Here is a 20,172-nt window from a genome sequence, read left to right as displayed (position 1 = left end):
CCCTGGCCCCTCGAGCCTGCTCCACCATTTAATAAAATCGTGGCTGATCTGATCATGGACTCAGCTCCACTTCCCTGCCCGCTCCCCATAACCCTTTGCTCCCTTATCGCTCATAGCAAAATAAAGATTGGTCAAGGTAGAAGCTGAAATATCGGGTTGAAATTCCGACGTCCCGGGCCCGTACGAAGTTTCTATGGGAAGGCATCGGAAAAGCTGGTTTTCAGCTCACAATGCGCATGCGCTGAAAACCGCATCTTGGGAGTGAGGACATTTGTATGGGTAGGATTGCGGGATTTACCCATAACTTGCCCGGCAAATGTCCTCAAAAATCTTGTGCCTGAAAAAGCTGGCGCATAGCCTACTTTTAAGGTGTAAGAGTTTAAAAACCTATAAAAAACATGATTAAATAAAAATTTAAAAAACATATTTATGTTAAAACCCTGCCCACTCAGGTAATGTTATTTTAAACCCTAAACCTAACTATTTTTTTTAAATCGGCAATGTTTTTTCTTTAAAAAGCATGTATAACAACTTTAATTTCTATTAGTGTATCATGTGAGGTGATTTTAAATGTTTTGTGTAATGTTTGTGCGTTTTGGGGTTTTTATCATTCATTGTAATGGGAGCTTCGTAACTTACGAAGGAGAGAGGCGGGAGTCGAGAGAGGCAGCGGCCTATAAAAGGCTCAGCAGTCCGGGGAGAGTCGAGAGAGGCGAGAGTCGAGAGAGGCAGCGGCCTATAAAAGGCTCAGCAGTCCGGGGAGCGTCGAGAGAGGCAGCGGCCTATAAAAGGCTCAGCAGTCCGGGGAGCGTCGAGAGAGGAGAGAGGAGAGAGGAGAGAGGAGAGAGGAGAGAGGCGAGAGGCGAGAGGCGAGAGAGGCAGCGGCCTATAAAAGGCTCAGCAGTCCGGGGAGAGTCGAGAGAGGCGGGAGTCGAGAGAGGCAGCGGCCTATAAAAGGCTCAGCAGTCCGGGGAGAGTCGAGAGAGGCGGGAGTCGAGAGAGGCAGCGGCCTATAAAAGGCTCAGCAGTCCGGGGAGCGTCGAGAGAGGCAGCGGCCTATAAAAGGCTCAGCAGTCCGGGGAGCGTCGAGAGAGATAATATGGTGGAATTCTGCATTGGGATGGAGAATGAAACAGTTAATTCAGAGACCATGGTCCAGAACTTAAAGAAGGGTAACTTTGAAGGTATGAGGCGTGAATTGGCTGGGATGGATTGGCGAATGATACTTAAGGGGTTGACTGTGGATGGGCAATGGCAGACATTTAGAGACCGCATGGATGAACTACAACTATTGTACATTCCTGTCTGGCATAGAAATAAAAAAGGGAAGGTGGCTCAACCGTGGCTATCAAGGGAAATCAGGGATAGTATTAAAGCCAAGGAAGTGGCATACAAATTGGCCAGAAATAGCAGTGAACCTGGGGACTGGGAGAAATTTAGAACTCAGCAGAGGAGGACAAAGGGTTTGATTAGGGCAGGGAAAATGGAGTATGAGAAGAAGCTTGCAGGGAACATTAAGACGGATTGCAAAAGTTTCTATAGATATGTAAAGAGAAAAAGGTTAGTAAAGACAAACGTAGGTCCCCTGCAGTCAGAATCAGGGGAAGTCATAACGGGGAACAAAGAAATGGCGGACCAATTGAACAAGTACTTTGGTTCGGTATTCACGAAGGAGGACACGAACAACCTTCCGGTTATAAAAGGGGTCGGGGGGTCTAGTAAGGAGGAGGAACTGAGGGAAATCCTTATTAGCCGGGAAATTGTGTTGGGGAAATTGATGGGATTGAAGGCCGATAAATCCCCAGGGCCTGATGGACTGCATCCCAGAGTACTTAAGGAGGTGGCCTTTGAAATAGTGGATGCGTTGACAGTCATTTTCCAACATTCCATTGACTCTGGATCAGTTCCTATGGAATGGAGGGTAGCCAATGTAACCCCACTTTTTAAAAAAGGAGGGAGAGAGAAAACAGGGAATTATAGACCGGTCAGCCTGACATCGGTAGTGGGTAAAATGATGGAATCAATTATTAAGGATGTCATAGCAGTGCATTTGGAAAGAGGTGACATGATAGGTCCAAGTCAGCATGGATTTGTGAAAGGGAAATCATGCTTGACAAATCTTCTGGAATTTTTTGAGGATGTTTCCAGTAGAGTGGATAAGGGAGAACCAGTTGATGTGGTATATTTGGACTTTCAGAAGGCGTTCGACAAGGTCCCACACAAGAGATTGATGTGCAAAGTTAGAGCACATGGGATTGGGGGTAGTGTACTGACATGGATTGAGAACTGGTTGTCAGACAGGAAGCAAAGAGTAGGAGTAAATGGGGACTTTTCAGAATGGCAGGCAGTGACTAGTGGGGTATCGCAAGGTTCTGTGCTGGGGCCCCAGCTGTTTACACTGTACATTAATGATTTAGATGAGGGGATTAAATGTAGTATCTCCAAATTTGCGGATGACACTAAGTTGGGTGGCAGTGTGAGCTGCGAGGAGGATGCTGTGAGGCTGCAGAGCGACTTGGATAGGTTAGGTGAGTGGCCAAATGCATGGCAGATGAAGTATAATGTGGATAAATGTGAGGTTATCCACTTTGGTGGTAAAAACAGAGAGACAGACTATTATCTGAATGGTGACAGATTAGGAAAAGGGGAGGTGCAAAGAGACCTGGGTGTCATGGTACATCAGTCATTGAAGGTTGGCATGCAGGTGCAGCAGGCAGTTAAGAAAGCAAATGGCATGTTGGCCTTCATAGCAAGGGGATTTGAGTACAGGGGCAGGGAGGTGTTGCTACAGTTGTACAGGGCATTGGTGAGGCCACACCTGGAGTATTGTGTACAGTTTTGGTCTCCTAACCTGAGGAAGGACATTCTTGCTATTGAGGGAGTGCAGCGAAGGTTCACCAGACTGATTCCCGGGGTGGCGGGACTGACCTATCAAGAAAGACTGGATCAACTGGGCTTGTATTCACTGGAGTTCAGAAGAATGAGAGGGGACCTCATAGAAACATTTAAAATTCTGACGGGGTTAGACAGGTTAGATGCAGGAAGAATGTTCCCAATGTTGGGGAAGTCCAGAACCAGAGGTCACAGTCTAAGGATAAGGGGTAAGCCATTTAGGACCGAGATGCGGAGGAACTTCTTCACCCAGAGAGTGGTGAACCTGTGGAATTCTCTACCACAGAAAGTTGTTGAGGCCAATTCACTAAATATATTCAAAAAGGAGTGAGATGAGGTCCTTACTACTCGGGGGATCAAGGGGTATGGCGAGAAAGCAGGAATGGGGTACTGAAGTTGAATGTTCAGCCATGAACTCATTGAATGGCGGTGCAGGCTAGAAGGGCCGAATGGCCTACTCCTGCACCTATTTTCTATGTTTCTATGTTACGAATCTCCTATTACTATGAATGAGAAAATACTTAGCTGTGATTGGGTGTCCAGGCGCACATGACCCCTGTTCACGTCCCTACGAGCACGCGCTGGGATTTCGAGCAGGCGCAGCAGCTCCAGGTAAGTGTGCATTTTATGTCTATTATTTAGTGCTTTGCCCGCAGGAAGTCCAGGAGAGGAATTTCTGCCCCCATTTAATGGAGTTTAACAGTGATATTAGGGCAGAAAGGCTCAGTTCCATTGATTTCTCTGATTGGTGCAAGGGGAGTGGGGGGTGAACACAGCACAGCCAGCAGTGAACGACTTCTGCAACCTCAGGACTTCTGTATTTACCTGCGCTCGCGCTAAATCCTGAGCTTACAGTCGGTTTCAGAGTGGTAATGACAGCGAACGCTGACAATTCGCCATCATTACCCACCGCAAAATCCTGGCCCATTATCCAGTCAATTTACTCAGTGGGCTGACATACCATTCACCCAGAACCTTGTTCTTTGAGGGACGTGATCGGGGCCCAGGAGAGGCGCGAGTTCGGGGCCCAGAAGGGGCGAGGGCCCAGGGGCAGCACGGGCCCAGCCCACACTGTGCGATATGTGCGCGCACTAGGTCCGTGCAGCAGAGCAGGTCTCCAGTCGTCTTGGGTAATCCTTGCCACTGGACCAAGACCTAGCTCTGTCAAGCCCGTGTGGTGGCTGGTGTGCAACGGTCACCACACGTTGGGAATAAACCACGCACAGGCATCTTCCACCCTTCAAGATTTGGTTCGGACCTGGAATTTTAGGTCCAACATTGAAACACCTGTGAACTTTTTGACGTGGAAGCAAGTCATCCTCGATTCCAGGGGTGGCCTATGATGATGATGATGTTCTTTGAGGGGGGAAGGGACACTGTGTTGGAAATAGAGTAATATTCTCACCACAGATGATGAAAGGAAATGAAACTTAAATCATAAAATAACTGGCCGTGAATCAGTGGGTAAACACAATGGGAAGGTTAACAATTCGATTCTTATTGCTCAGTCCATTGGCTGGCAATGTTGCTTCAGAGGCGGAGCCAGAGAAAGGGAATTCCCCATAAAATATGTATATATTGTGTGCCTGTGTGTGTGAGAGATATTCACAAGTAATTGGGTTGAACGGTTGCTGCACTAGCAATCTCTCGAGTGAATTCATTTCTGCTCTCTCTCTCTCTGTTCCCGATTGCTGGAAGCAGGAATAATACAGAGAAGGAGCCAGCCCAAAGTGTGTGTGAGAGAAGGGAGCATGTTGGTTTGGGGGGAGTTGAGCTTGGAGCCCGGCTCACAAGCAGGACAAGTTCTCCATGGGGAGAAGGTTCAACACTTTTGCAGCCGGGACGGTTTCGCCGTGTTTGTCTTTGAAAACGGCAAAGTTTATACCCTGCGGAGGCAGAAAACACAACTTGGTAAGGAAATACAATATTCAAATTCTGTCTGAGATAGGAAAACAGACCTTTTAAAAAAAAAATGTATTTACTAAATATAAAATTGGCATGCAACTGAAATCATTTTAAAAATCATGTATTAATATAGACATACTAAAATTGTATTAATATAGACATGCTGCAGTGTTGAGGGATTGTAGCAAACTGCATACTTGATAGAGATCCTGGAATTATGAATCTAAGCTTCTTGCCGAGAATTGAGAGACTTTTTAAAAAAGTGTTACGTTAATTCAAACAAAATTCCGCCAGGAATTGCATTTACTGTTGAATTTAATGTGCCGCCTCCCCATCGCATTGCAATCGCCTTTAGATATCGATTATAGGTTGGATATCGATTATAATTTGGGTATTGGTTACCGGTTGGGAATCGATTATAGTTTGGGAATTATTCATAGTTTGGGAATTGATTATAATTTGGGTATTGTTTGCAGTGCCGGGGATGTACAATGTCTGTCTGCGTGTTAAGTACCAGACCCACCCCGGGTGGTGCGGTTTCGTTTCCCTTAAACTCTCTGTTTTCCCAACGTAACCTGTTTTTTTTTAAATTTGCTTTGGATCACTTTCAGTTTCGTTTCTCTCACAGACTGACGCAACAGCAACAAAGAACCCGGCTCTGAATACAAACAGACCGTCAGCCCATTAACCCAGCATTCTTATAACACGCCACTAGTTGGAGCTTCACCGACAGGGTTTTTGCTCAGAGTTCCAATTCACTAAATCGACCATTTTTGCATCGGGTTACATAGACTCCTAGAAAATAGGAGCAGTAGTAGGCCATTCGGCCCTTCGAGTCTGCACCGCCATTCAATATGATCATGGCTGAACCTCTATCTCAACACCATATTCCCGCTTTTTACCCATACCCCTTGATGCCTTTTGTTTCTAGAAATCTATCTATCTCCCTTTTAAATATATTCAGTGACTCCGCCTCCGCAGCCTTCTGTGGTAGAGAGTTCCACAGGTTCACCACCCTCTGAGTGAAGAAATTTCTTCTCATCTCGGTCCTGAATTTCCTACCCCGTATCCTGAGACTGTGACCCTTTGTTCTAGACTTCCCAGCCCGGGGGAAACATCCTCCCTGCATCCAGGCTATCCAACCCAGTCAGAATTTTATACGTTTCAATGAGATCCCCTCTCATTCTTTTAAACTCTAGTGAATACAGGCCTGGTCGACCCAATCTCTCCTCATACAACAGTCCTGCCATCCCTATGCAGCACAGGAACAGTCAATTCGGCCCAACCAGTCCATGCCGCCATTTATCTGGGATTGTGTAGCAATTCTGACAACGGGTCATCGACCCAAAACATTAACTCTGTTTCTCTCTCCACAGATGCTGCCTGACCCGCTGAGATTTCCAGCATTTTCTGTTTTTATTTCAGATTCCAGCATCCACAGTATTTTGCTTTTGTGTTTACATCGGATATACAGCACACAAACAGGCCATTCGGTCCAACCAGTCCATGCCGGCGTTTATGCTCCACTCGAGCCTCCTCCCGTCTTTCGTCTTCTAAATCTATCAGCATCACCCTCTATTCCCTTCTCCCTCATAAGCTTGTCTAAGCTCCTCTTTAATGCATCCGTACTATTCGCTTCAACCACTCCCTGTGGTAGCGAGTTCCACATTCTCACCATTCTCTGGTAAAGAAGTTTCTTCTGAATTCCCTATTTGATTTCTTGGTGACTGTCTTATATTGATGGCCTCTAGTTTTGCTCTTCCCCGCAGCTGGCTTTTTGGCTGTCTTAACGCCTCAGTTAGCGGCCAGAGGGGTCATTAATGGGAGCATAAGAGATTACCGACTGGGCGTGCAGCGTTTAGCGTCCCGACCGAAAATTCGTAAGAGGCTCACCGGGGGCACAAACCAGTAGCGCTTGGCTGCTGATGATCAGTGTGATCATGGCGTATTCCTGATGCAACGCCCACGCTTGTGCCCCGGTTGGAAAATTAGGTGCGGCCGCCTCATTGCGTGCCCACCAAGAACAACATCTGGAAGAACAGGCGGTCCAGGCTTGCAGAGTCGTTAACCGGTGGCTAGTTAAGGGGATGAGGAAGCGCTTCCCTCGGAGGTCACAGTCAGGGCAACGTTTACACACAGCTCAGTGCGTGAGCCTCCCAGTTTGCAGCGGCAGACAGACATAACAGTACAGCCTGAAAACAAGTGATTTTGAAAACTTTAATGGGTGCATTACTAGGCCGCGCCTTTAAGACTCGGCTTTTCCCGGGATCTGACTCAGAGCTCGGCGAATGCGCAATGAGTCGGTTAGCGCCGGCATTTTCGTTAGCGCCCTCCTCAGGTCAAGTGTGTAATGGCTGATTTAGCGCCCATGTCAGCTCTTTGACCGATCCTGACGAATTTCTGGCCGGTAAAATTACCGCTCTGCCTTGGTTACCGCTCCAAATGCAGCACAGCCGAAATTCTCCCGCTTCTGTATCCACTCTATCAAAACCTTTCATCATTTTAAAGATCTCAATTAGGTCACCCCTCAGTCTTCTCTTTTCAAGAGAAAGAAGACCCAGACTGTTCATCCTTTCCTGATAGGTATACCCTCACATTTCTGGTATCGTCCTTGTAAATCCTCTCTGCATCTTCTCCAGTGCCTCTATATCCTTTTTATAATATGGCGACCAGAATTGTACGCAGTACTCTCAGTGTGGTCTAACCAAAGTTCGATACAGGTTTAGCATTTTATTGCAGCCGGAGAGGGACAAGCTAACCAGAAAAGCGAATAATTTAATGCTTGACCTTAGATTTCATCTGAATTTTTTTAATGTAATTTTTAATTGATAAAAAATGTCTCTTCTTTACAATGTTGCTTTCACAGAGCCTCCCTGCATCGCCGGTCTCATTGAAAGAAAGACTTGCATATCTATAGCGCCCTTCACGTCCACCAGACATCCCAAAGCGCTTTACAGCCAATGAAATACTTTTGGAGTGCAGTCACTGTTGTAATGTGGGAGATATGCGTACAGCAAGCTCCCACAAACAGCAATGTGATAATGACCAGATAAACTGTTTTTTTTGTTATGTTGATCGAGGAATAAATATTGGCCAGGCCACCGGGGATAACTCCCCTGTTGTTCTTCGAAATAGTGCCCTGGGATCTTTTGAGTCCACCTGAGAGAGCAGACGGTTTAACGTCTCATCCAAAAGACAGCACCTCCGACAGTGCAGCGCTCCCTCAACTAAAGTGTCAGCTTAGATTATTGTGTTCAAGTTTCTGGAGCGGGACTTGAACCCACAACCTTCTGACTCAGAGGCAAGTCAAATGCTACCGACTGAGCTACGGCTGACACTACATTGATGGTGGGCCTTACTAGTGAACTACTGTTGTGATTTCATGACAATGAATGGCTTGCTGGGTCACTTCAGAGGGCAGTTAAGAGTCAACCACATTGGTGTGGGATTGGAGTCACAAATAGGCCAGATTGGCAGGGATCGTTCCCTGAAGGATGTAAGTGAATCAGTTGGGTTTTTATGACAATCCGACAGCTTCATGGTAACTGATATTTTAAAACTGAATTCAAAATCTCCAAATGCCATGGTGGGATTTGAACTCACATTCTCTGGATTGTTAGTCCAGTAACAGAATCACTACACGACTATACCCCTTAATATAAACATTTTGTTTCCATTCTCTCTGTGTAGCACTGCTTCAGATCAAGGATCAGAAGATGCACTTTGCGGACAGTGGAACATCCCAGATCCTGTTCCTTTCTAAAGCAGGACGTGTTTTTCAGAGTCAAGTTAAATCAAAGAAATCGGCAGAAAAAATAAAAGAATTCTCCATAATGAAACCAGAGTAAGAATTATTTTATTCCTGGTGGCTGTTAAGTTTTCTTTAACAAAAACGGTGCTGTTGGTTAGTTCTGCACCATTATGTTGTCCAAATGTTACAAGGTGGCAGGGTAGTGATAGAATTTGGCCCTTAGACTGCCAACAGGTGCAAGGAAAAAGTTGTCTACATTTTAATATCTCATCCAAACAACAGGGCAGCACTCCCTGAGTGCTGCACTGGAGTGTCAGCCAAGATAATGTGCTCTAGTCTCTGGAGGGGGGCTTGAACCTACAACCTTCGAAGTCAGGAGGCAAAAGTGCTATCCACTGAGCCACGCTGACTCACTTGGGTGGATTTGGCCTCTGTTTACCCAGAGATATATCTCTGATAAGCTGTGTTGTGCTGTCGCCTTTGTGTTTGCTCACCTGTCCCGTGTCGATACACAAGGTCAATAGAAACTCCCAGCGTGCAGTTGCATTTTGAAATGGGTTGACACTCTATAACTTTCAATCGAAAAAAAACATTAAAACTTGTCTCTTATGAAATGAAATAGGTCAAATATATTTCTGAGAAAGATATTGTGGATATTGTGCATCATTATGTTTGTGTGTTTTTTTAATGTTTAGGTCATTTAAGAGTTTGAATGAAGTAAATGTAATTCAAGTGGCCTGTGGAAACAATCACTCACTGGTGCTGTCGAAAGGTAAAAACTAAAACTAACTTGCTGTAACTTAACCAGAAGCGGAATAAGATTAAGAAGCTGTGCCACCTAGTCCAGTTGTGAACCAGGCCTGAGCTTAGAACCATATGGCACATTACTGGCATATTGATAGAAACATCGAAACATAGAAAATAGGTGCAGGAGCAGCCATTTGGCCCATCGAGCCTGCACCACCGTTCAATATGATCATGGCTGATCATTCAACCTCAGTACCCCACCCCAGCCTTCTCTCCATACCCCCGATCCCTTTAGCCGTATGGTTAATATTGCCGTGTTTCTGTTTAGTGAAATGTCAAAATGACACCGGGTGTAGCAAAAGTCAAGCCAATCGATGTAATAAAAACAGGTCATGCTGGAAACACTCAGCAGGTTGGGCAGCATCTGTGGAGAGAGAAACAGAGCTAACGTTTCGGGTCTGTGACCCTTTGTCAGAACTGGAAAAAGTTAGAGATGCAACAGATTTTAACCAGGTGCAGAGGCAGGGAACGTGGGGAAGGGGAGAAAAGAACACAAGCGACGGTCTGCGATCGGGTGCAAGGCGGGAATTGTTAAATGCTGCGAATGGGGATGGCAGAATCATCATCAGCTGGCATCTGAAAAAATAGGGGCGGAGGTTATGGTGTGAAATTGTTGAACTCGATGCTGAGCCCGGAAGGCTGTAAAGCGCCTACTCGAAAGATGAGGTGCTGTTCCTCGAGCTTCATTGGAACAGTGTAGGAGGCCGAGGACAGAGAGGTCAGAGTGGGAGTGGAGCGGGGAATTAAAGTGACAGGCGTGTGTCTGACATAAAAATATTCAGTTTAATAGCAAGTTAATTTGCCTTATCGAGAGAGACTGTGAAGCAGCGGGAATCTTTTGCCATTTGTTGGTAGTGCCCTTCACTAGGTAATTCCTTTACGTGATCAAGTAGATCACTCAAAACCATGTACCCAATCACTTTGCTTTTTGTACCTTCAATTTGAGAAGGCCCAATCGACTTTTCTTTCCATTCTCGGGATATATGTGTTGCTGGCAAGTCTGGCATTTATTACCCAACCTTAGTTGCCCCGATGTCGTCGTTTGACACATCTGTGTGGCTTGCTGGGCCACTTCAGAGGGCAGTTAGCAGACAACTTTCCAGTTCCAGATATTTGTTTTTAAACTGAATTCAAATTCTCAAACTGCTATGTTGGGATTTGAAGCCGCAGTTTGAAAAAGGACCGCTATTACTCTTAATACCAAAATGATTTAAAAGGAGATAGTCAGAAACAGTGTGTGTCCGTCTGTCTGTTGTGTTGCGACCCAGGGCAGGTCCTAACTCAAGTCTCCCAGAGCCGCTTACTAGGGAAGAGTAACTGAGGTGGTTTCCCATTGCCTCCCCCACGGATTTTATTATCGGAGCACCTTCTCCATGCTGTCCTGCAACCGAGGCCAAAAAGCCTCTTCTACCCTTCATAAGAACATAAGAAATAGGAGCAGGAGTCAGCCATACGGCCCCTCGAGCCTGCTCCGTCATTCAGTAAGATCATGGCTGATCTGATCTTGGTCTCAGCTCCACTTCCCTGCCTGTTCCCCATAACCCTCGACTCCCTTGTCGTTCAAAAATCTGTTTATCTCCACCTTAAATATATTCAATGACCCAGCCTCCACAGCTCTCTGAGGCATTCCACACATTCCACAGATTCACGACCCTCTGAGAGAAGAAATTCCTCCTCAGCTCCGTTTTAAATGGGCGGCCCCTTATTCTGAGACTATGCCCCCGAGTTATAGATTCCTCCCCCCCCCCCCCCCGCCACGAGGGGAAGCATCCTCTCTGCATCTACCTTGTCTAGCCCCCTCAGAATGTTATATGTTTCAATAAGATCACCTCTCATTCTTCTAAGCTCCAATGAGCCGAGGCCCAACCTGCTCAACCTTCCTTCATAAGGCAACGCCCTCATTGTCGGAGGGAGCCGCCTGCAGCCATCAGAAACTAGTACCTCCACTGGACATCAACCCAGTAATGAGAGCTGATGCTCCCGTCTCTGCCTGTCAGGGCTCTCTGGAGTGGGTCCAAACTCATGCCCTTCTGACTTAGAGGTGAGAATACCACCACTGGGCCAGTGATCACTATATCTGGACACGAGTAGCCCGCTGGAAGTCAACCCAGTATTTAGAGACCAGATTCTAGTCTCCATTTACCGGGACTGCCTGGAGTGGGGCTCGAACCCTTCACCTTCTAACTCAGAGGTGGGTCGAACACCTTTGAGTTGAACAATGTATATTGAGGTATTTATACTGCAGGAGTCATCATCATCATAGGCAGTCCCTCGAAGCAAGGATGACTTGCTTCCACGCCAAAAAGGGATGAGTTCACAGGTGTTTCAATGAAGGACCTAATATTCCAGGTCCTGAACTATACCCTGAAGGGTGCAGGATGCCTGTGCGTGGATTTTTTAACGTGTGGTGGCCGTTGCACACCAGCCACCACACGGGCTTGACGGAGCTAGGTCTTGGCCCAGTAGCAAGGATTACCCAAGACGACTGGAGACTTGCTCTGCTGCACAGACCGAGCGCGCACACATATCGCAGTGTGGCCCGGCCCGCGCTGCCCCGGGGCCCTCGCCTCTTCTGGGCCCCCCGAACTCACGCCTCTCCTGGGCCCCGGTCACTTCCCTCTACGGAGTCTTGCCGCTCCTTCGCCCCTCCTGCTGTGCCTGCCCGCACTGCCATCAGCGACCCTGGCTTCTCCAGCTGTCGCCCTCCTGCAGCAGCACGCGCTGCTCCCTGCAGTGGTATACCGCCGTGCGTTGCTCCCTCCAATGGCCCCGGCCTGCTGATGGTCTTGCAGGCCGGGACCACGCAAATATCGCAGTGTGGGCTGGCCCGTACTGCCCCTGGGCCCTCGCCACTTCTGGGCCCCGAACTCACGCCTCTCCCGAGCCCCGATCACGTCCCTCTACAATCTCTCGCCGCTCCTTCGCCCCGACCTCACCGCTCCTGCTGTACCTGCCCACACTCCAATCACTGCAGGAGTAGTGGTTCGTTGGCTAACCGAACGTTTAATGCCCTGAACGTTATTCATATTCTGCAGTTTATAGAAATTGGGCTAAAGTAAGAACCAGTGTTCCTGTCTATCTGCTTTCTTGTTAAAAATAATCATTTTAAACTTGGAGCACACCACTGGAACCCAAAAGGTGATACTTTTTCTATTTTGACTTCTGTTGCAAGATGGCCGACTCTTTGCCTGGGGACAGAACACTTATGGACAGCTGGGTCTTGGTACGGAAGAGGCCTCTCCGTGCAAGCCTCAGTGTGTGGAATCTCTCCCGGGGATCCCAGTGGCTCAGATCAGCGCAGGAGGAGAGCACAGCTTCGCCCTGTCTCTCTCAGGGGCGGTGTTCGGTTGGGGAAGAAACAATCACGGACAGCTGGGGCTCAAGGACACACAGGGTAAGAGCATTTACAAAAAATATTGTCCCTCCTTTTGCTTTCTGTTGCTTCCATTTCTGAAACAAAGCTCAGTAGCCTGTTCAAAACCAGAGAATCGTTGCTTGACAATATGTTTTTCAATGTCACCAGTTAAGTGGGCACTGAGACCGAAAAGCCCTTAATCTCCTTAAGTCATCGATTAAAGTTCGATCGACAGGACTGAAGCAGAAAATGAGTAGGTGGCTTCGAACATAATGGGGGAGCACGATGAGAAACCTCTTAATTCTGTTATTAAGGCGACTAAAATCATAGAAGTGGGTGTTGGTGGTAAATCAAAGCATGTTGACAAATTGATGGTGAGCACGATTTGGTTGAGAGCACCTCCGACAGAGCAGTGCTCCCTCAGCACTGCACTCCCTCAGCACTGCACTGGAGCAGCAGCCTAGATTTTTTTGTGCTCAAGTCCCTGGGGTGGGACTGACAGCAATGATTTGATTCTTCAAGAAATGGGTGTGAAGATTGAGTTGATGGGAAGGATCATGAAGGCAAGTTGTCCTCTTTTGGTCCTGTAGTTTGTAACTTTTGTGGAATGTTATACGTCCCATTTTGGTTGGACAACTTAATAGAACAAGGCGGCTTGTCCCTGCAAGCAGTGGTTTGAAAACATTGATAAAGAGATTTTGTCCTATGGAGTCATAGCCCACAACCGATGAGTCTGCTCCAGCCTCTTTCAGGCATCTTTCAGTCCTTCCTAACAGAGGATGGATTAACATATGGAGTAGGGCTCAGCAATTGGGCTCAAATCTCCCAACGGGCAACAGTCAACACTTCAGCTCCGTGTGACTGCTCTGAACTCCAATGTGCTGAATCCTCATTCCCCAACACGGTGTGTCCTTGAGCTTCGAGGTTACGTGTTGGGTGGCTGAACAGTCCAATACGAGAACCACAGTATGATTCTGAGCTCTCTGTGGGTTGTCACTTTAATTCCTCCAACCATTCTCACTCTGATTGCTCACTTTAGGCTCTCTGCACTGCTCCAACCCAGTCCCAACATAAGCTTCCATCTTCCTGCTGGGCTCCTCCTCCTGCTCTGAACCTTATCCTCAAATCTGAGCTTAGTTGTCTCTCCATTTGACCCCGACTCGCCCGTTCACATCTCGTTGCTTTCCTTTAAGTTTTAAAGTCAGGTGCAAACCATCCATTTATCCTCACCATGCTATTTTCAAATTCCTGACTGGAAGGAACTCATAACACAGGCATTTTACAATAGAATAAATATGATTTCCCCACATCATTCCTGAACATCATCATCATAGGCAGTCCCTCGAAATCGAGGAAGACTTGCTTCCACTCTAAAAGTGAGTTCTCAGGTGACTGAACAGTCCAATACGGGAATTACAGTCTCTGTCACAGGTGGGACAGACAGTGGTTGAAGGAAAGGGTGGGTGGGGAGTCTGGTTTGCCACACGCTCCTTCCGCTGCCTGCGCTTGATTTCTGCATGCTCTCGGCGACGAGACTCGAGGTGCTCAGTGCCCTCCCGGATGCTCTTCCTCCACTTAGGGCAGTCTTTGGCCAGGGACTCCCAGGTGTCGGTGGGGATGTTGCCTTTTATCAAGGAGGCTTTGAGGGTGTCCTTGAAATGTTTCCTCTGCCTACCTGGGGCTCGCTTGCTGTGTAGGAGTTCCGAGCAGAGCACTTGCTTTGGGAGTCTTGTGTCAGGCATGTGAACAATGTGGCCTGCCCAATGGAGCTGGTCGAGTGTGGTTACACCTTCTTCTGGAAAAGCATTCCTGAACTCAGGAGGCCTGTATGACAGTTCATAGATCTTCGTGCCAAAAGTCTACAGCAATTGCACTCAGGGTTTGTGCAATCATTTTATTCTCACTTATTTCATAGTTTTTATTTGGAACCTTCACAGTTGATCCAGTCACATACATACCTTCTCTTCAAAATACCTTAAAAGGGGTTTTTACTGTGGAAATCAGAGGATGAGGAATGTGAGTTAATTGCTCTTTCAATCCTTCTTGCAGATAGATACAAGCCCAACTACGTGAAGCTGTTGGAATGTAAGAAAACCATCCATGTCTCTTGTGGAGAAGAGCACACTGCTGTTCTGACAAAGGTTTGTTCGGAAAGAATTTAAAATTTAAACCATGATTTGATCCTCATTGGGTGGCGGAGGGGTGCAGGGTCTCCCATTGTAAAGGGTAGATGGGGCCCTTTAGCCTCGGTTACAGCCCACCAAGGAGAAGCTGCTCCGATGATAAAAACCGTGAGGAAGGCAATGGGAAAACCACCTCAGCTCCTCTTCCCTGGCTCCAGAATCTCATGTCTGAGACTTGAGTTGAGGTCTGCCCTAGGGCACAACACAACGGATAGACTATCCAGTACTTATTACTCATGGGTTCGCACAAAGATAGAACTTCAATCTGCTGCCGTGGGTCAAATATACGCAATATTTGAGTTATGATTACAGGCTTTTGAGGATATATTTTCCGACTGTACTGTTTCCTGTACGAATATTTAAAGCACTCACACTAAATCTCTCTGAGAGATTAGTATGAACATATTAAGCGTTTGGAAAGTATCAGCTTATACAAGATTGATTCCGTTGAAGTAACAATTATCCGTCACTAGATGTCATCGTCGTGTTTGGTAATTGTCATAATAATTTCAAATAACAGTGTGTCGATATTTGATGTCTCCAAGCTAAGAGGAGACTAATTGATGTCCTGTTACTGACTGCTCCATTTTTACATAGAAACATAGAAAATAAGTGCAGGAGTAGGCCATTCGGCCCTTCGAGCCTGCACCGCCATTCAATGAGTTCATGGCTGAACATGCAACTTCAGTACCCCATTCCTGCTTTCTCGCCATACCCCTTGATCCCCCTAGTAGTAAGGACTTCATCTAATTCCTTTTTGAATATATTTAGTGAATTTTGATCGGGGCGGAGGAGCGGTGAGAGATCGGGGCGGAGGAGCGGTGAGAGATCGGGGCGGAGGAGCAGTGAGAGATCGGGGCGGAGGAGAGGCGAGGGCCCAGGGGCAGCACGGACCAGCCCACACTGTGATATGTGAGCGCACCAGGTCCGTGCAGCAGAGCTGGTCTCCAGTTGTCCTGGTTAACCCTTGCCACTGGACCAAGACCAAGCTCTGTCAAGCCCGTGTGGTGGCTGGTGTGCAACGGTCACCACACGTTAAAAGAATCCACACACAGGCATCTTCCACCCTTCAGGATGTAGTTTGGGATCTAGAATGTCATGTCCCTCATTGAAACACCCGTTGGGGTGGAATCGGGTTATCCTCAATCCGAGGGACCGCCTAATACTACACTAATTGTCATAATGTGCACTAGACCAATGCTACTTCAGTACCAAAGACTTGCCTTGTGATGACGCCCTTAATTCATTGTCTTCTCCTCTAGGATGGACTTGTTTTCACCTTCGGAGCTGGGAGTTACGGGCAACTTGGACACAACTCGACAAAGGATGAGATCAAACCTCGTCTGCTCAGCGACCTGTTATTTGGAAGCAAAGTCTCTCAGATAGCATGTGGGAGGTGAGGTAGTAAGACATGAACATACACGGTTTCACTCCATCTAAACCAGAAGAAGATTTGAATTATACTTGTTAGCTACTTAACATTGATGGCCATTTGCAGTGTGAATCTGTCTGGTCAACTATTGTATTATCTATAGAGTTCAGTGACATTTTTAGACCTTGAGATCTCTGCTAAAAGATTCTTAATCTTCACTTGGAAATAAATAATGGCTCATTGCATGGTATGAGCGTGAGAACCAGGAGTCTTGAATAGACATAAGAACATAAGAATCAGGAGCAGGAGTAGGCCATTCGGTCCCTCAAGCCTGCTCCGCCTTTAAATAAGACCATGGCTGATCTTCTACCTCAACTCCACTTTCCTGCACTGTCCCCATATCCCTTGATTCCCTTAATATCCAAAAATCTATCGATCTCTGTCTTGAATATACTGAAAGACAGAGCCTCTACAGCCCTCTGGGGCAGAGAATTCCAAAGATTCACCGCCCTCAGTGAAGAAATTACTCCTCATCTCAGTCCTAAATGGCCGACCCCTTATTCTGAGACTGTGACCCCTGGTTCTAGACTCCCCAGCCTGAGGAAACATCTTCCCTGCATCTACCCTGTCAAGCCCTGTAAGAATCTTGTAAGTTGTAATGAGATCACCTCTCATTCTTCTAAACTATAGAGAACTATAGGTGAACCTTCGTTGCACTCCCTCTATGGCAAGTATAGCCTTCCTTAGGTAAGGAGACCAAAACTGTACACAGTACTCCAGGTGTGGTCTCACCAGGGCCCTATATAATTGCAGGAAGACATCTTTACTCAAATCCTCTTGTAATAAAGGCCAACATACCATTTGCTTTCTCAATTGCTTGCTGTACCTGCATGTTAACTTTCAGTGATTCGTGTACAAGGTCACTGGGGCTGGTACGAAGATAAGGCTGCTGGCAGCAAGATAACTGTTGGGGGCGGGGGGGAGGGAAGGGGCGGGCTGGGTGGTGTTGCGAGGGTTTTGTGGCTTGGGATGATGGGGGGAGGGGGGAGCAGAGGCCTGGACTTTCCTCGTGAGGGGCAATCCTTGTCTGACCTGGCCCCAATAAGGAATGTTTTCTTAACTTACCTCAGAAAGTTTTGTTGGCTTCCTGACAGTTTTGCCAGGCGGGCAGCTCACAGCGGGCACGCCACTCGAGAGCGGGTTAACATCCCATTGGGGTGGGGGGGGGTTCCCATTTACATCATGGAACCCCGATTTCCATTTATTATTGAGGCTCCCGCCAGAGTCCAGTGAGAGCGCGATCCGCCACCAAAACTAGCTCTGTTAAAATGGCGGGAAGTTAAGCCGCTGCATGTTAACAATTGCTTTCCCACCGATCGGGGAGAGTTAACGCCCGCCCCCACACCCACTTTCTATCTCGAGGCACTAATCAGAGTTAAGTATCCAAGATGTTCAGAGGGACACAGCTGAACAACAGCATAGAACTGGGCAAAGGGCATGTCAATTTACGCGCATATATATATATGTATATTTTACACAGCTATCACACACTAGTCTTCGTTCCATCATCTGGCAAGATCTACTCTTTTGGTCGTGGAGACAAAGGGCAGCTGGGAAATGGACAGACCAGTGATCAGTTAGTGCCTCTCCCTGTCAACCTGATGGACACGTCTGGCAATAAAGGACCTGAAAATGGTAAGCCGTGTAGAGTTCTTTACTTTTATAGCCCCATCGTACGGAAAAAAATTGGAATAGGAGTGATATTTAATCTGTGAATGCGACATTACAACAACAACTTGTATTTATATAGCACCTTTAACGTAGTAAAACGTCCCAAGGCGCTTCACAGCAGTGTTATAAGACAAAACAAATACATTTGACACCAAGCCACATAAGAAGAAATTACGGAAGATGACCAAAAGCTTGGTCAAAGAGGTAAATGTTAAGGGGTGTTTTAAAGGACGAAAGAGAGGTGGAGAAGCAGATATATTGCAATTTCAGCAAGACTTTTGATGTTACATATAATGTAAATAAAACTAGTCAACCTCATGGCATTACACATAGGGAATTAAACGCAGTGTTCAGGTGAAGCAGAGTTCGAGGCTAGGAATAACTGAACCGGTGTGTGCTAGAAATAATTCAGTCCCTGTTTTGAAGTCATACATTCGGTCCTTATTTTTATTTATATTTCCCATATAAATTCCGATGTCTATATTTATAATGGAAACATCCTATGTAAACTTGTCACACTTGTCACCCTCCCCCAGTGATGGCGCTGCAACGTATCCAGTCAGGGGTGGGGGGGGGGAAAGGAGGTGGGGAGTTGTAGTTCCAACATGACAAGCTTACATAGGATCTTTCCATTACACATTTGGACATAGGAATTTGTAACAGAAGAATATGACATTACATGCACACAGATGTAAAATTAATGGCCCTGAAATCCCAGTTTCTTCTTCCCGCGGGTGTTCGACTAAAAATAGGAGAAAAGATGCGCCTTTACCTTTTGGTCGAATGCTTGCCAGAGATCCTGAACTTGAGGCCTCCTCTTCTTGTGCGTTCACGTTAGGAGGAATCACGTGGGCCTGGACACCCAATCATGGTAAAGTATTTTCTCATTCATATTAATAGGAGTTTTGTAAGTCTGAAATTCCTATTACTATGAATGAGAAATACCCCCAAACACTACATAAATCATTAAAAAAACACTTCACATAAATACATTATAGAAATTAAAGTTGCTAGAAATATTTTTTGGAAAACAAAATTTGCCGATTTTTAAAAAAGTTTTAATTATGGTTTAAAATAAAATTACCTGAGTGGGCAGGGTTTTTAGCTTAAATATGTATTTTAAAATTTTATTTTAATATGTTTTTCATATGTTTTTAAATCTTATGCTGGTAAAAGTAGATTATGCGCCTGCTTTTACTAGGCGCAAGAGTTTTAAGGACATTCGCAGGGCAAGAGATGGGCAATTAGCACAATCTCTGGCGCGGGAGTGTCCTCGCTCCCAAGATCCGGGAGACCTGTCAAGCCAGAAACTTGACAGCTCGGAAAAGCCGGTTTTCAGTGCATGCGCATTGCATTGCGCACCGAAAACCGGCTTTTCCGATGCCTTCCCGGGGGTGAGGCCGGAATTTCAGGGCCAATATATTACAGAGAGATGAACAAATAGCTTTAAGTGACATTCTTGTCCAGTTAATCTATATTCCTGTAATTTCACAGGCCGTACAACCAAACTAGCTGTCAGAAGGATTTTTGCAGGAGGCAACCAAAGCTTTGCAGAGTGCCATGATGAAGTGGTAAGATGATAAGTACATTTTAAGACCTTGTGGTGGTGTTTCTTGCAGAGCACAATGAGGAGATATTGGTGGTGCAAGGCCACACAATGGGAATGGAAGTTCATTGGGGCTGAATAACCTTTCAGATAACTGCGTTTAACATTTTTTTTTAAACTTTTAACATTTTTATTTCAATTATAATATAATTCATTAACTAATTACTTAATTGACCTGAAAGGTGGATGGAAGTAGATTCAACTGTAACTTTGAAACGGTAATTGATATAGACTTGAAGGGGAGAATATTAAAGGGCTATGGGGAAAGTGTGGGACTAATTGGATAGCTCTTCAAAGAGCCGGCACAGGCACGATGGGCCGAATAGCCTCCTGTGCTGTAAGATTCGATGATTCTATGCCTGTATCAGTGCAGACAGTGATTCTTTCCCCTCAGTTCTCCCTCGGTTTTGTTTGTCCATGCACTTGCTGCAACCAAGAGGCAGGATTTCTCCTTGGCCTCTGCAATGCAATCGCTTTGGCAGCTGATAGGAGGCTCACTGAGGCAAAATTAGAAGGATCTTCCCTCTAATTTTAACCCTTCCCAATCAGGAACCCGGCAGAGTTGAAGGA

At 46.4% G+C, this 20,172-nt stretch overlaps 1 protein-coding gene across 4 annotated transcripts in view; it reads left to right on the top strand.

Annotated features, from left to right (window-relative positions):
* The first annotated feature begins 4,494 nt into the window (after nucleotides 1-4,494).
* Nucleotides 4,495-20,172, top strand: part of LOC139250167 (probable E3 ubiquitin-protein ligase HERC4) — a 56,786-nt gene continuing 41,108 nt past the window's right edge. For all 4 annotated transcript variants that reach the window (XM_070872692.1, XM_070872691.1, XM_070872695.1 and 1 more), the window contains exons 1-8: nucleotides 4,495-4,803; nucleotides 8,488-8,641; nucleotides 9,244-9,320; nucleotides 12,528-12,749; nucleotides 14,760-14,851; nucleotides 16,156-16,289; nucleotides 17,806-17,960; nucleotides 19,491-19,567. In XM_070872692.1, coding sequence (XP_070728793.1) covers nucleotides 4,644-4,803; nucleotides 8,488-8,641; nucleotides 9,244-9,320; nucleotides 12,528-12,749; nucleotides 14,760-14,851; nucleotides 16,156-16,289; nucleotides 17,806-17,960; nucleotides 19,491-19,567 — 1,071 coding nt within the window. In that variant the 5' untranslated portion in view covers nucleotides 4,495-4,643. The remainder of the gene's footprint in view (nucleotides 4,804-8,487; nucleotides 8,642-9,243; nucleotides 9,321-12,527; nucleotides 12,750-14,759; nucleotides 14,852-16,155; nucleotides 16,290-17,805; nucleotides 17,961-19,490; nucleotides 19,568-20,172) is intronic.

The sequence above is a fragment of the Pristiophorus japonicus genome, chromosome 2 (genome assembly GCF_044704955.1).
Source record: "Pristiophorus japonicus isolate sPriJap1 chromosome 2, sPriJap1.hap1, whole genome shotgun sequence".
Lineage (NCBI taxonomy): Eukaryota > Metazoa > Chordata > Chondrichthyes > Pristiophoridae > Pristiophorus > Pristiophorus japonicus.
Note: the sequence above shows the minus strand (reverse complement) of the source record. Positions and strands in the feature narration are given on the sequence as shown.